General features: G+C 33.8%; 1 protein-coding gene across 1 annotated transcript in view; it reads left to right on the forward strand.

Annotated features, from left to right (window-relative positions):
• The window catches only part of LRP1B (LDL receptor related protein 1B), a 1,792,829-nt gene that overhangs the window by 1,690,300 nt on the left and 85,350 nt on the right, over positions 1 to 17,179 (forward strand). Inside the window, exons 80-83 of the mRNA XM_030883038.2 lie at positions 4,520 to 4,636; positions 6,340 to 6,513; positions 8,563 to 8,688; positions 15,451 to 15,615. Coding sequence (XP_030738898.2) covers positions 4,520 to 4,636; positions 6,340 to 6,513; positions 8,563 to 8,688; positions 15,451 to 15,615 — 582 coding nt within the window. The remainder of the gene's footprint in view (positions 1 to 4,519; positions 4,637 to 6,339; positions 6,514 to 8,562; positions 8,689 to 15,450; positions 15,616 to 17,179) is intronic.

Consider the following 17,179-nt stretch of genomic DNA (forward strand, 5'->3'; position numbering starts at 1 on the left):
TTAATTTTCTCATTGTATATCAATTAGAATTCTGTAAGATTTAAAAAGTCCACACACCACATGTAAAAATGTATTGCTTTATTTCATGCTGACCTGCTTAATAAGTGAATTTCTTAATATTGGAAATGCTAGTCTTATATAATTAGGCAGGATTTTATTCCATCAAGCAGAAACATCACTCAGTGTTGTCTTTATCTTTAATAACTCTTAAGTATGGCATGCCAAATGTTATTGATATACAAATGAGTCAAAAACAAATCTCAGAAGATTTTTAGGAAATAATAGATAATTTAGATTTTATAAATAGCACATTACTAGAAAGTAACAATGAAAAGCTGGCAGTTAGTCATTCTGCATCTATATGCATATATGCATGTTATATGTGGGAGGACGTGCACTTATGCAAATATATTCTATAAGATATCCTTACATGGATGTACATTCATTGCTCACGTCTTCCTAGAAACATCTTAGACTTACCTATATTCTCTCTTTTGTTGGTGTATGTTTATAAATATTTGACCTGACTCCAAAGTTATTATATGAAATCAGTAACTATAATAATGCCTCTGTTTCCCTCCATGTGTAACATCTTGTTCTTTACGTTTGGGGTTTAAAGGAAATTCTGTCTTTCCTGATGCATCCATGAATGACTGTGCACTAGGATGCAGTACATTTGGTTATACTCTGTACTTCAATAGAGTGAAGGTGATATCGGCATTATGAACAGCAATAGGAATAGATAGAAAATTGTCTCTGTCCCTTTATATAACCTCTGTGCATTCTAGGGTTGGAATTGTACTGATCGGATAGTTAGCCCACCACCCAGACAGCCCTGTATTTGCTCACCACCAGCACTGCCATTGCCTCCTTTCCAAACTCATGAGAATACCTCAATTTTCTGGGCTTTGAAAGCACTCGTTATCTCCAAACTTGGTACTCCATAATCTACTGCTTTAATGATATAGTAGATCATTGACTCCTTAATGTATAATCTATGTGCCCAGCAAGACCATAACAGGTTAAACCAAAACCATAATGGATATTCTTGTTATATCCCCTGTAGAATGTTATAGTGCCTGTAATTAGTATGTGCTTAAGACTAATTATATGTTGAATGAATGAAGAGATGAATGCCTGCAATTTTTAACACTCTAACCCATGGTATGGTATTAAGATCTCTTTTAACAAATGGCACACTTCGTTTTGTTAGGCCCTATATTAAATATAAGAAGCATAATCTATATTCTGATTCAATCAATTGTGTGGTGGTTGAGTAGGACGCTCCATGAGAGCAGGAACATGATCTGTTTTATTCTTTGCTACATACTAGTACCTGGCAGTGTATGGTGCAAGAGAGTTGCCTTACAAATATGTATTGAGTTAGTGAATTCTGTGTCAGATAAGGATACTTTCCAGTTTTCCCTGCAGTAGAAGGGCATGTAGAATTACATGAGTCTGATTTAAATACCATATTATTTGATATCCAGAAGCTTATTTATGTTACCTTTCCCTCCTCTCAAATCGTGGCAATTTCTGAGAGAATAAACAAGTACACACTGGCCCTGGACCAGTCGTAATTATTTGATTCACTCAGTAAATTCTTTGTCATTGACCAACAAAAGATCTCTAATTAAATGAAATAGATAAAAACTTAAGGACTATTTTGCAATTCCTTGATACATTATTTTACTAACATTCATAAGTAGATATGTGTGTGTGCATGTATGGTGTGTGTGTGTGTGTGTGTGTATATATATATATATATAACATATATATACATATATGTGTAAAAACAACTTTAATGTAGTTCGGAATCTAAGACCCTGTGTAGGCAACCTATCTCAAAAAATACTTTTAACAATTTTTTAAAAATAACTTTGACATAGTGGTAAGTATTTTTAGTTTTTTGGACCCCTCTTATACCTCTTAAATCAAGAATAGGGTAGTGCACACCTGTTGGGTGTTACTACCTTACAAATCTTGACTTTCCTTTAACACAAAATGTATAAAATCTTTTCCTCTCTTTCTGAAAACATAGTGATTTTAATTTATTTCTCTCTCCAAGTTTTCTCTCTTAAATATCACATTGGTACTGTGGTCATTTCTCATAAGATTTTTTTACCATTTTCTTTCTTCTTTTTAGATCATAGTGGAAATAGGGGAACTAGTGGGAAGATCTTGGAAAATTTCAGAGTTCAACAAAAGTTAGATTCAAAAATCCCTAAAATGTAACAGTAGTCTTGATATCATGGGAGATGTTTAGAAAATGAATACACAATTAGGGTCTTTATCATGTGCTCCTAAAACTTATTGGGACTTTATCTTTCATAACACTTCCAAATTGTGATTCCATTATGCTTGATTAGAACAAGTATAACATTTTATTTTAAATTTTCTGTACTTACACTGACTTGGTTCCAAATATTCACCATTCCCAGTTCAGATAAGAATAACTTTCCTGGGAATTGATTTTTCCCCCATTTTATTATTGCTTCTTTGTTAAAGACAAAAAATAGATGTGATATTTTTAAAGATATAGAAATGAACTTGTTCTTTCATATAAACTTGACTCATCTCTATAACAAAAAAGTAAGTTGATTCCTTTTTTAACTTTTTAATTTAAAAGACTATCTGTTTTATTAAAGGGCTTAAGGAAAAATCAAAATCATTGATTTGTGGATGTGGGGGAATATAAATCCCACTCACCTAAAAGCTTTGTTATATAATTTTTATCTAGATGTAATTCAATCCAAAATAGTATGGTATGGGACTGGAGATGATAAAGATGTTTGTCTAAAGCCTAGACTAACAATGCAATGTATGACACGTTTGAGAAATTTTTACTGCTGCTGAATCTGAGGAAACAATATTGGTAATTAAATTAGATTACACACCCATTGTCTTCTTCTTTTATATGATTAACAAATTTAATATTCAAATGTAGAGACGCATTATGTTGGGAACAGCTTTTTTAAAAAAAAAGCTCCTCTCTTGCACCATACACTGCCAGGTACTAGTATGTAGTATTGTATTACACTGGTGAGAGAGAAAGAAAAGCGTTTTCAATCTTTCTGAGATCACCTTTTTGAAACAGAATGGCGGCAGCAGGAAGCTGGATGGTTTTATGGTTCATGTTACCCATAATTATACATGAAGAAACAAAAACCTAATTCCCAGCATAACTCCAAATAACAAATTAATCATTGAGCAGAAACTAGTAAAACATGGGCCACTTGTTTTAATTGTTAACTCATTTCTCAGAGGCTGACTGGGCATAGAACATCTTTATATTCTACTTGAGGAGAAATATTTATATTTAGTTTGATTACATTTGGGATAGATCTACACACGGAACTGAAGAATTATTCCCAAATGAAATGAAGCATGATATGCTTTCATTTTGATTGTTAATCTTGGCCCATCTACACAGGAATACAATTAGTGTAAACTCGAAAATACTTTTCATTCAGTTGCCTTGCCATTGAGAGGTACCTCGGTTTTTTTATTGAATGAGCTGATTCAGAAAGCTCTTTAGCATTCAGTTGCCAAAGGTATTTTGATTGCATTGTACTATCAAAGTATGTCATATCTAAAGACTAGCTATGTCGTAAAAATTGAATATCTATAGCAGTGAGGATTTGTTATATAATTCATATGTCATAGATCTTACTCTTCTATACTGAATGAAGTTTACTTAAGGTATTATATGTGTTGATATTTGCACAAGAAGACACCGGCTAGACTCCAATCACATTATGAAATACAAAATAAAAAGTTGAATAAATAGCAAAACATGATTTTTTACTACATATTATGTTAGTCCATTGGTATTCACTAACAGATACTGATGATATAAAGAAGGACAAACAGTCTCAGAGCAAATTAATGATTAGACTAAAAAAATAGAGTGAAAAATTTAAGTATCAATACAACTAGAACCTTAATTAAGAAATTTACTATTCATTCTTCCCTACTATAAACATCAATCTTTAGTCAATTTATACTTCAGCCTGCACACAGGTGTTTCATAACACTGTAGACTAACTCCAAGTGGATGAAAATATCTTATGATTAAGCCCCTGAACCTTTTATATTCTGAGAAGTGCACCTTCATGAAAAGATTCAAAATATAACTAATTACACTGAATTATTTTAAATAATGGTTGGGTAAGTGATTTAAATGATGAAAGTATCATGGGAAATTCTTTTAGAAAATAACCATAATTAAGAAAGCAGTGTAGAAAGGAAAGATATCTAGGGTGGCTTTCCCTATGTGAAGTAAGATTTTTTTGCCACAGTTTATTAAATAAATTCTATGTAATCTATACACATGTATTTCAGATAGGGATTAAGCTATTTCAGTTTTTCTGATTTTTGCACTACTGTGATATAGACTGGGTAATTTCTAAGATGTCCGAAGAAAAATGTCAATTATAATAAGACATTAAAAGAGCAGAAACATAATTTTAAATAATCTCAAATGTATTGCTGTTATTTGTGTGTATTGATTTTGCAGGTCTGGCCGTGGATCATTTCAGTGAACGGATATACTGGGCCGACCTTGAGCTCTCTGTTATTGGCAGCGTTCTATATGACGGCTCTGATTCAGTAATCTCTGTCAGCAGCAAACAAGGTTTGTGAAGTGCTCTTGTTTTTGCTTTTAATTATCACTGAAAGTATTAAATAATGATACATAAATATAATATGAAAGCTTTACATTCTGTATTTCCTCAAATTCTCTCTCTTTTCAACTTATAGCTCTTACTGTTCCTTACAATTTTCATTCTTACTAGAATAACAAAGAGGCCAGGCCAGAAGAACTTCTTGACTCTAGAACAAACGTGGTCCATTGCTACCCGGAGTCAAAAAATATTCATTCTGTTTGTTGCTTCCGTGGATGTTCTGTTCTGAGCAGAACACTTCAAGTAATCGAGATTAGTGCCTGTGAATGCTAATTTTTATTTCAAATTGCAGTGATAAGTAGGAAATGAGTTATTGTATATAGTAAAACATCATAGTAAAAATTATTATTTTAGGTAGTTGATAGGGATATTCTCATCCATGTGAAAAGCAACATGTAAAAATGACAACTTACCTCTCACACAAGTGACTGCAGAATCTACATGTGCTCTTCTTTTGTGGCACCCTTTTATATCTCCATCTCTGTGTCTACCTCCTATTTTTTACTCTCATTTTTGACTCCTTTCTGTGTCTCACACTTTTTTTGCCTGGTAATCTCAGTTCTTTCTGATGAAACTAATTGATTTCCCTTCTGTTCTTCTTTCCCTTTCCTACCAAAACTGCTTACCTATTTAACACCAATTGTTCACAATATATACTTGAGGTTTTTATATTTACATATTTTATTTACTGAATATTGCTTTGCTTCCTTTTTCTTTTTTTTAAACAAAATCAGAGAAGTTTCAAGAAAAATAATTGCATTGGACTTTCACTGTGTCTTTACTGGAAGTGTGTGTTTTTTGTATGATAACCCTAGATGGAAAAAAATTCCGTATTCACATAAATGATTGCAAAAATTTACCTGTTTTAGCTTAAGTGTACATTTTACTGTTTCAAGGAACATTGAAGGAAAATATATGTTAAAAGGCATTTTATGTTTTACAACCTTTAGATAATTAGTGAAATATAAATGTTATATTACTTGTTTAAATTTCAGTACCAAAAGTTATATTTCTTATAAATTCTCTCAAATAATAGCCATTTTGAAAATATGAAAAATTGTTATTATTATTACTATTCTTCTCAGCCATACTAGTCATATGTATGATTACCATTTGCCAACTTGTTTTCTTAACCCCATTTCTAAAACAGATAATAGTAATGCCAAATTTTGGAGGAGGATTTTACTGTTTAAAATCAGTTCATGATTGATTGATAAAATTGTCATTCAGGTAATCTAATTTGACCATTAATTTTATACAGAACACAAAATGATAATTTTGTAAATTCCTGGTTTTGAGCAATGGATAACTTTGGCCTGTAGGCTTTTTGTTGTTGTTGTTTGCAAACTGTACAGCAGAAAATATTACTGTGTATAATATGTCCCCCAGCCAATGCTTTGTGTTGGTGATGATGATTAAAGTGATGATGGAAGTGTTTTTTATGTTCTGAGTGACAAGTTTAATATCTCGCATATTTCTACTGCTAATAAATTAATCCTAACAATGTTACAGCTAATATTAAAAACATTCTAATTCTGAAAGGTTTTTTATGAACAGGAATAAGATTTTCTATATGATCTTGGATAAACCTAGTTTTCTTAAGTCTGAGTATTTATATTGCAACCCTTACAACTGCATTTTTTAAAAATTCTAGGCTTGTTACATCCACACAGGATTGATGTCTTCGAAGATTATATATATGGAGCAGGACCTAAAAATGGTGTATTTCGAGTACAAAAATTTGGCCATGGTTCAGTAGAGTACCTAGCTTTAGATGTTGATAAAACAAAAGGTGTTTTGATTTCTCATCGCTATAAACAACTGGACTGTAAGTATAATATTTTATACTATTATCTATATTGACAAAGTTTCTTTCTTATGACTCTCAAAATAAAGTATTTTTAAATTCTTAACATGGCTTAACCCCAATAAGTTAAGTTCACTTTAATTTTGGTATAACCAGACTTTTCAAATTACCAAAGACAAGAAATAAATAATGCAATAGTTGCTATTTTTGCTAAAACAGGTATGAAAATTTCAGGATTTGTTTGTATTTTCTTGGAATTCGAATTAACTTTGTTATAAAAATTTGTCTCTTATTTTGTGTTTTTCTAAATTCTTAATAAAACTTTGTGGGTCGATAGATAAACCACGCAAGTAAGGAAATTTGTCATTAGCCTTTTTCACTCACTCATAACCAAGTAAAAATCATAGCTTTAACATTTCATCTTTAAAGGTATCTGAGGAGAATGTTCCCAAAGGTTGTATTTTCTCTCATGGTTTATGACTTTTATTGTTACTTTCTCTCCTAGAAAAAAATAGGTAAATAATTGACATAGTTATTTTGAAAGATCTGTTTCAAACAAAGCCATAAAAAATATCGAAGAACAAAGGAATAAAATGTGGCTGAAACGCTAATGATCTGTGTTTATGTATGAGTTCACCCTTCAAAAAACTTTCAGATTTACTTATAACTATTCTTCATGGCAAATAAAAAGGGATTGGGCTTCCCTGGTGGCGCAGTGGTTGAGAGTCCGCCTTCTGATGCAGGGGACACGGGTTCGTGCCCCGGTCCGGGAGGATCCCACATGCTGTGGAGCGGCTGGGCCCGTGAGCCATGGCCGCTGGGCCTGCGCGTCCGGAGCCTGTGCTCCGCAACGGGAGAGACCACAACAGTGAGAGGCCCGCGTACCGCAAAAAGAAAAAAAAGGGATTTAATCTCATTTGGTATGATGGTCTGGAAAGGTAGCAACTGATATTTACCAAATCAGTTTTGGAAACAGATTAAAACAACATATATTCCCCTAAAACCTTCCTGAAATTCTATTCAGTGTTTTGCTACTCTTTGCTAATGATCTGACACATATGGTTCCAAGGTTAATATGAGGACATTCCCTCTCATCCTCTAGTTCTGTTTTTTTTGGGTTTTTTTTTTTGGTTTTTTTTTTTTTTTTGCGGTACGCGGGCCTCTCACTGTTGTGGCCTCTCCCGTTGCGGAGCACAGGCTCCGGACGCGCAGGCTCAGCGGCCGTGGCTCACGGGCCCAGCTGCTCCGCGGCACGCGGGATCCTCCCAGACCAGGGCACAAACCGGTGTCCCCTGCATAGGCAGGCGGACTCTCAACCACTGCGCCACCAGGGAAGCCCCTCTAGTTCTGTTTGATTCATATTCATAGTCAAATATCTCCACCTTCATAAAAAATAAATTAATAAAAGTCTGCCCTAAGTATAATAGGTGTTTGATTACTGGTTCTTACAGAATGAAAGCCACTTTCATAGTCACCATTTCACTACCTAGATACCATTTCTGTTTCATTCTAATGACAGATCCTGCATGGAAAGCCACGCAACAGCTGTGGCTGCAGAGGATACCGATTGGATAGAAATGTAGACAAAAATAAATGTAGTACCCATTTATCCATGCGCACAAACTCCTATCTGATGGAAAGCACACCATATTAAACATGTTTTTAGGGAAAAAAGCCATGTTTTGTTTGTGTTCTGACAGACAACTACATATGGATTTTAAGCCTTTGTAAATACCAGGGGGAGCTGTTTCTGTCTGTTAAACCAGTTTTGAAACTACCTAAATTTACCAAAGGAAAAGTGACAAAGTATGTGCTTGAATAATTTCTTCTCCCTCATGGGAAATGTAAAGTAGGGTAAAGTTTCTATTAATGTTGAATGTTGGGTAGTAATTTCTTTTCATCTATAAAGGAGAATTGGAATATTGAAATAAGATACTCCCAGTAAAAATTTGATGTTATTTCTTTTCAACATTGCTAATTCATCATTTCACCTTATTGAATTTTATGTTTTTGAAACCTATTGTATTTATAATTATGTGTTTCTTTTTTCTTTTGTTTTGTTTTGATCAGTACCCAATCCATGCTCGGATCTAGCATGTGAATTCCTCTGTTTGCTGAATCCTTCTGGGGCCACCTGTGTGTGCCCAGAAGGAAAATATTTGATTAATGGCACCTGCAATGATGACAGCCTGTTAGGTAGGTAAACTTCATTATTCTGTAAGTAATGAATTACTGTATACAATAAATGTTCACAACTACTGAAACTGAGCAGTATTAGCTACTCAGTCATCACTGATATTTCCATGATATCACTGGTTCTTGAATGCCTGTGTAAACTATTCTTTTCTCTGATGATGACTTCCCGTCAATTCTTTCTACATTTGTTCACAAAGCTGCATTGAGCACTTACTGTACATCGAAGACTAGATTAAGAACTTTGAAGTCACACACAGAATCAAGAGACCTGTTTATATAGCTCCTGTATCAGTAAAGATAATGATATTTCTGAGGGTGCCATTCTGCTATTAGTTTAAACCCAACTCCCAAATCCATTTATTCATTTAGCAACTTTATATATGTTTTGTGTGCCAACACTAATTTAGAAACTGATGATTAATTTAGAAAATAAATCTTAGTTTCCTCTATGTAAAATTTGATTAACAGTAAATACTACTACTACTAATAATAATAATAAATATTTTGAGGGCTTCTGAGCAAAGCATAACACTAATTTAGAAACAAAGGACTAAGTTAGAAACAAAACTGAAAATATTTCTTCATTCAAGAAGTCTATATTTTAGAAGCTAGAGGTTGGAACAAACATTTAAAAACTTGAAATATTATTTCAGATGCTAGTATGTGTTAAATAACAAAACAGAAAAAAATCAAATGAAAAAAATCAAAACTGAAAATAGTGTGATGGGAAAGGGAAAGAGATGTCTCTTGGATATCCAGGCAGACTTTCAATAAGTTTCCTCATATTCAAGACATTAGCCATAATGGGAAAAAAATGCTACTAAGAGAAAAGAAAATCAACACATTAATTTTATGTCACAGACAAAAATGCAGTGCTCCAAAAATCACTTGAGGGTCACAGCAAACATTTTTCCAATGAGATACACACTTAGGATCTCTTCATAGCAGGGCTTCCCACCGGTTGTATTTCTCTGTTTAAATGAACTCATGTGAACACAGTGTCTTTGCCCTCAGTCAGCATCTATACCCCCATATCATTGTCTCATTGTTCTCTGCTGGGGGTTATGCCAGCTGAAGACTTTTGCCTTTCCTAAGGCACTCAGTGTCTAAAACTGTCACAGCTCTTCCATTTAATAGGTATTTTTAATCATTTGATATGCAAAGCTGAAGAGGTTGAAAAGATGAAATGATGAATGACACAAACACCAATAAATACTTATGTGAATAGTGATATAAGCCACAAAAGAGACAGACTTTATGCTATTATGAGGAATTAGATGATTATCCAGTTAGAGAATTGATTAGTTCCTATAGAACATGACATTAGAACAAGATCTGCAAAGATAGATTATATTTAGATTAAATAGGAATGAAGGAGGAGGACACTGAGAAGAGGAAACTGTCTGAAAAGTCATGAAAGCATGGACTGTAAAGAAAATAATGAGTCATTTATTCCAGTTAGTGTGTAGGATGTGCAAAGTGCTGTTGTAGGTGGCAGTTGGAACATTCTTAACGGAGAGCTAAATATGAATCATGACTGGTATTTTGGATGGGTATTTTAGTGCCAGTCATTGAAAAGGGATGCTGTCACTGGTACTAGGATGCACCCTTCCTCTACCAATTCTCCCAACTAGAGTTGCCATGATCTCAATTGTGATGGTAGAATAAGAGAATTAAATGAACATTTTCAGGTACATTTTTCACTCACTGCTCTGACACAGTCACAAACTCTATACTTAACATCTCAGAAACAGATTCTTAAAAACATCAACAACTCCTTCCTTGTGGAAGATGTGCCTCATTTTCACTAGTTCCATATATACCCATAAGCAGTGCTCTCACAGATGCCTCCTGTGTGCCATGTCTACTTACACTATTGTTTGGGTGGGAGAGACCCCTGGGAAAGAGATGAGTATTCTGCACAGAAGTACACAGCTTGTGCTACCAGTGTGACTTTTACACTGGTTCAGATATTATAAGTGTGTTTTTTTTTCTTATGGTCAAGTTGCAGACAGCTTTTCTTGTTTTCCTTTTATAAGTAAATAAGACTGTCTCTTCTACATAACCTCCCTTTTTCCTCTTTGCTTAATGCAAATAATTTATTCAATAATACAAAATCAACAAATATACAGGAAGAACATGGTCTGGAGTAGAGCTGAGGTGGTGCTTTGGATTAAGCCAAGATCTGTCACTTAACTAATATGTTTGGCCCTGTACTCCCTCAGTCTCAGTTCCTTCTGTGTGAAATTGTATTAACAATAAATGCTACTACTACTGCTAGTAATAATAATAAATACCTTGAAGGCTTATGAGCAAAGCATATTTTAAGTATGTTATATAGATATATATATAATTTCATTTAATCCTCACAAAACTCCAATGATATTATACTGTCATTGCCCCTATTTTTACACATAAAAAATTGAAGTATGGAGAGGCTCAATTGTCTAACAATACTTAATAATGGTGGTACCCTAAGGTGGACCTAGGCATTCCACACTCTTAATCATCACATAATACACTCCAGTGTCTCCAAGTCACCCAAAGTACCCATGTCCAGAGTCATTGGAAATACTAGAAATAACATACAGAAAGTGCCTAGCACAATGCCTTGCAAAAAGTAGACACACAGCACTCTAAAATAAATCTGTCATGAAGTAAGCAAGAAAATGAAGCTATTACCAAATTGTATAGTTTTATGTTTTAAATGAGGAAGCATTTTGTCTAAATATACAAAGATCTAAAACTTTTTTATAAATTTTAGTTTTACTATTTCAATCCTGCTTGAAAGGCAGGGTTACAGAAACCTCCTCAATGTTTATTTTATGATTTAAAAGAAAATCTTATATTTTAAACAATCTGAGTGTTAAAAAGTATTCACACTGGCCTCTGTATATGAGCCTTGGTAATGGATGGCTTGAACCACTTCGGTTAGGAATATAATTAAGTGGATTTTAGAATTATTGATTGGTGAAGATAAAAGCCAATTAATTTTTTCCTGACATTAGCATTTGATACAGCCAACTTTTTCAGCTCTTTATAATTGCTTGCCTTTCTCTAGCTGCTATTGTTAAATGATGAGCACCCTGAGTATTTTTAATCTTCATGTAAGAAATTTGAATTCAAATGTTACGCGTTCTTGGAGAACTGTTCACCTGCTCTTCCCTATAGTTGATTATAATTGCTGGAGCTTGGCTTCTGGGGGTGATTTTGTTATTGACAAAAGCAGCTTCCTTTTTCATTATAGAACTATTACAGTTAGGTTTTGAAAGAATGTAACTCTACATCCATTTCATCAGGCAGTGTTATATTTTTTAAATTTCTGGTGCCTAATGAGGCACATTATAGAAATGCACCTGTCCTAACATGTAGAGATTTTGAATACCTATGTATTTTTACACAGAACATCTACAGGTGAAAATGAGCCCTCCCGTAACAATCCTAACTGTGATCATAATACCTTAAATATTTATCTTCATTGTTCACATTCACAACTCCAGTTAGGATATTTCATGCTGAATGAGTTAGAAATGTTTTGGTAAATTTTAAATTGAGCAAGCATGTTTCACTAGAGATCTTTCTTGAGAACGTGACCTCTATATTCAACTCTTTGCTAGAGATTCCCACTTGCATTTATATAGGTATCTCCAATTTAATATGTTCAAAGATAAAACAACACTTCAGGTCCTATTGGCCTCGTGTTAGAAACTGAAGAATTATCCTTGTTTTTTCCTTTCCCTCTGATGTGATTTTTGTCTTCTAGTTACCTTCAGAATATGTCTACATTATCTATCCCACATTACTCTATTTTAGGCCATCATCTTATCTAGCCTGGACAATTTAAACAGAGTCCTAATAGTCCCCCTGCTTTCAGTTTAACCCCTACCAGTACAGTCATTCTTGGACTTTTTAGACTTTTCAAAGACCTAACATTGCTATGGGGGCAAAGTCCAACATCCAAGGATCTCCTATGACACTCTGCTTATCTCTTTAAATTCACTTCTCTCTTTCAGTTCCTGCCTTCACACTCTGTAATCCAGGTCCAGTCACAGTAACTTTCATTCAGTTTCAACAATGCTCACCTTCTGGTATTCATAGATGCCACTCCACGTGAGCTATATTCTCAGTGCGCCTTATGGGCACTCAATACCTAATGCTGAATAAGAATGTTACTGGGTAATTTACCTAGTAAGTTCCTCAATTTCCTGTTGAAATTTAACAATACACCTTGTAGACCCAGATCGCAGGTCTTCATCCTCATACTATTCTAGTATGGCTAGAACTCAAGTTCTCATTTGTGTGTATGTTATATACTTATATACTTAAAAATTTACAAAGTTTTATAATTTTGACTTTTACTTTCCAGTTTCTTATTTAATTTAATATTCACAACAAACCTATGAGTTAAGTTGCACATTTGTCCTTAAGGCTATCTTAAAGTAGAAATAACTAAGGCTCAGATAGGTTAATTTGTATGCCTAGTAAGGGGCAGAGCTAGGACTTAAAAACAGGTCTCACTACATCAACTGTCATTTTCTTTATACTCTGTGTATATAGTGCCTCATGAGAGAGCCCTTCATATTACAAATGCAGACTTTAGTAATGCCAACCTGAAGCCTCCCTACATGACAAAGTATTGGAAACTGCTTTGCAATGCCAAAAATCTCGAAATTTGTCTGACACTGCTGATAGATGGTCTCTGTTTATGACAGTGGTTATGATACTTGAATTATGTTGTCATTTGAAGTCACTGAGGCTCTTTAAGATGTTTTTGTGATTATTGCAGTGATAATTATTCAAGCTTCTGTTATGTCTGTGCCAATGCATCTTGAGTGAACAATATAGGCTGTTTTGATTTTATCTTATTTTGTATAAAGTAAGCATGACTGTAGAAAAAGGTATTTTTTGAATAGAATGCTCTTAAAATATTGTCAATTGTCTTTATTCCATTGGACATTATGTCCTGTTCTATGTAGAGCAGTAGTTCTAATGGAGCAAGGCCATGTCTACACATACAGAAAAATAATGTGGAAAATGATTCCAAACCAATCTTTATCATAAATCAGACTCATCATATTTTTAAAAATGATTTTGTGACCCCCAAGGAATGACCATCCTTTCTTTCTCTCAGCCAAAATGTATTATATAGGCAGATTTTGCCTAATTATTTTATATATGGAAAAAAATGTTTCTGACACTGTTTTATCACCATCTTGTATCAAATCTAAGTAATTTTTAGTTTTGCGTGTTAATATATAGCTGATAAGGATGTACATCAAAGAGTATCTTTTCATTTAAATGTTTCCCTATACTAAAAATTATATGTTTTTGTATATGTACACTATACTATATATATGCACTATACATACTATATATATACTCCCTACATACAAATGAGTTCCATTCAGAGAGCATGTTCGTAAGTCCAATTTGTTTGTAAGTAAAACAAAGTTAGCCTAGGTACCCAACTAACACAATCAGCTATATGGTACCGTACTGAAATAGGTTTATAATAATTTTCACACAAATAATACATAAAAAACAAACACAAAAACTAGAGAAAACTTTTTTTTTTTTTGAAGATGTTGGGGGTAGGAGTTTATTAATTAATTTGTTTGTTTTTGCTGTGTTGCGTCTTCATTTCTGTGCATGGGCCTTCTCTAGTTGTGGCAAGCGGGGGCCACTCTTCATTGCGGTGTATGGGCCTCTCACTATTGCGGCCTCTCTTGTTGCAGAGCACAGGCTCCAGACGGGCAGGCTCAGTAGTTGTGGCGCACGGGCTTAGTTGCTCCGCGGCATGTGGGGTCCTCCCAGACCAGGGCTCAAACCTGTGTCCCCTGCATTAGCAGGCAGATTCTCAACCACTGCGCCACCAGGGAAGCCCAGAGAAAACATTTTTAATCTTACAGTACAGTACCTTGAAAAGTATAGTAGTACAGTAAGTATAACAGCTGGCATACAGGAGCCGGCAGCGAGTGAACAGGCAAGAAGAGTAACTGACTGGAGTAGGGAGAGGAGGTGGGGGAGGGTAGAGCTGAAGGATCTTCAGCAATAGGAGACGGAGGGCAAGCTGCTTTTTCACTCATGCCTGACATTCAGTACCAGCTACATCACCGCTGCTTATACGCTTGCTTCCGGACATCCTGGGCTTGAAATAAAAATACTGTACTCTATACAATACTGTACAGTAAAGTACACAAAAGCACAACCACTTGTAGAGGATACAGGCACGTGACAAAGTACACCAGGCACGTGAACTAACTTATGTGGTAGGACATGCAAACACACGTTGGCATCTTTGAAAGTTCGCAACTTGAAAGTTCGTATGTAGGGGACTGTATATATATTTATCTTACATATTTCGGTTTGGTTTAATATCAAACACTTCTAAAAACTAGGCCATGTTTGCCCATATCATGAAAAAACCCATATTGGTTGGAAAATATTTTATTTTTAGAAAGTTTCCGTTGGTTTTATTGTTTAATGTTTTAACAAATATAAGAAATGGTAAACAATGCTTTAAGCCTAAAAAAGAATAAAAGTTAATTCAATACTTGTGTTCACCATTCAACAATGTTTGAAATCTATTTCTCTATTTTCAGATAGTATTTTGTTTCTTCTACGTTTATATTAGGGCTATTTATTTTTGGAATTTTATGGAAAAAAGTGAATCTTAGTATTTAATTTTTCTTTATTTGAATTTTTCTTATTCTACCACCTACTGAATGGCATGCTAATTTGTACATTTCTTCTTATAACCAGATGATTCATGCAAACTGACTTGTGAAAATGGAGGAAGATGCATTTTAAATGAGAAAGGTGATTTGAGGTGTCACTGTTGGCCTAGTTATTCAGGAGAGAGATGTGAAATCAACCACTGTAGCAACTACTGTCAAAATGGAGGAACTTGCATGCCATCAGCTCTAGGTAAATAATTGAGTGGCATTGTATATTCAGATCATCTGTAATTTTCCTTATATGTGAAAAATCTACAGAAAATACTTAATGCTATGAATATAATTCCTGTTGTCTTAACAAATACATTAACAAAAATTAAATCTAATAATTAATTCAACGTAATCAGTGGCATTTTTTCTAAATTGAGTATATCAATCGAAGTCCAAGTCACAAAAATTAACAATAATAATGATGATTATCTTGTGTTAAGTGCGTGCCATTGACAGGGCTCAGTGCTTATAGATATTCTGACTCTGGCTTAAAATGATGAGGCAAAATCAGTTTTAGAAGCCTTATCTATTTGACTCCAAAATCTGTTTTTTTTTTTTAATTGAAGTTTGCCTGATGCTAAAACTCATGTTATTAAAAATTAGATTTATTTTAAATATATACATACTATATCAGTACATCTTAGAGCATCATAATTTCCATCTAAAATCATAACTACTCTGTTGTCATTGCAATGTAGTATATTCAAAACATATTGCTTTGAAAACATCAGTTTACTACATATTCGGATATACTTGAGATTCTTACTAATTTATGCTATATCTATGCTCGCAAAAAGTGTTTTCTGCAGCACATAAGTGAATACTAAAACATATTTTCCTACTGACTTCTATTAAATTTAAAATATGTTCCCACTGGAAAAAATTAACCATAATACATAATAGAAATATAATTTGCAAATTCCAGTATTAGTGCAAAGAAGATTATGCAACTATTAGAGTGAAATCTATGTACATTTAATTTTCCTACGATAACTGCAGATTTAGGTAGTCAGATAGAAAAGCAATCCATATGATCTTCACATCCCCTATGTGGTTAATTTCTTTCTTACTGGGATTTCTCACTGCTTCTATTGCTTAAGCTATTCTTTGAAGTATTTAGCATAATGCTAACAAAGAGCCACATGAAGCAGCATTTTCAATGGAGTTCAGGAGAAGCAAGCTGTTTTCTGATTTGCATTCTAAGAGTAAAAACAATACTACTTCTTTGATAGTTTGATAGTTTGATACCTATAAATATTTTGGACTTATGATTAATTGATAATTAAGATAATTGTAACTACTCAATAGAATTCTGAAAAAATATTCAGCAGGTTGATTGAACTAAAAGAGGCACTAGGAGTCTTACTACATATATTCATTCTGCCTGAGGGGGAGCTAGTCCATAAAGTATATTCTATTGCTGTGGGAAAAACTGTAGTACTGAGACCTTCATTGACTATGCAAATGAGAATCCATTGAATGTACAGTAAAAGAGTGTGACCTGTAATTATATTTTAGCAACAAACATACCACTTAGCTTTAGGGAAGAAGCTTCTCTTATGCAAATGAGTTGTTTAAGAGTTTTATTATTTAATTGTTAACTTAATTTTCTCATTAAGATAAAAAAATCTTTGGGTTGTGACCAGATGATTTTCTTATATTTACCTTTGGAAATATTTAAGCCAGCTAGATAAAGAGTTTGGCACTCCAAACTATGGCTACCTATTCAACCTGCAATCAATGCACAGGGACAAATCTCTGTG

Source organism: Globicephala melas, chromosome 7 (assembly GCF_963455315.2).
Source record: "Globicephala melas chromosome 7, mGloMel1.2, whole genome shotgun sequence".
Classification (NCBI taxonomy): Eukaryota; Metazoa; Chordata; class Mammalia; order Artiodactyla; family Delphinidae; genus Globicephala; species Globicephala melas.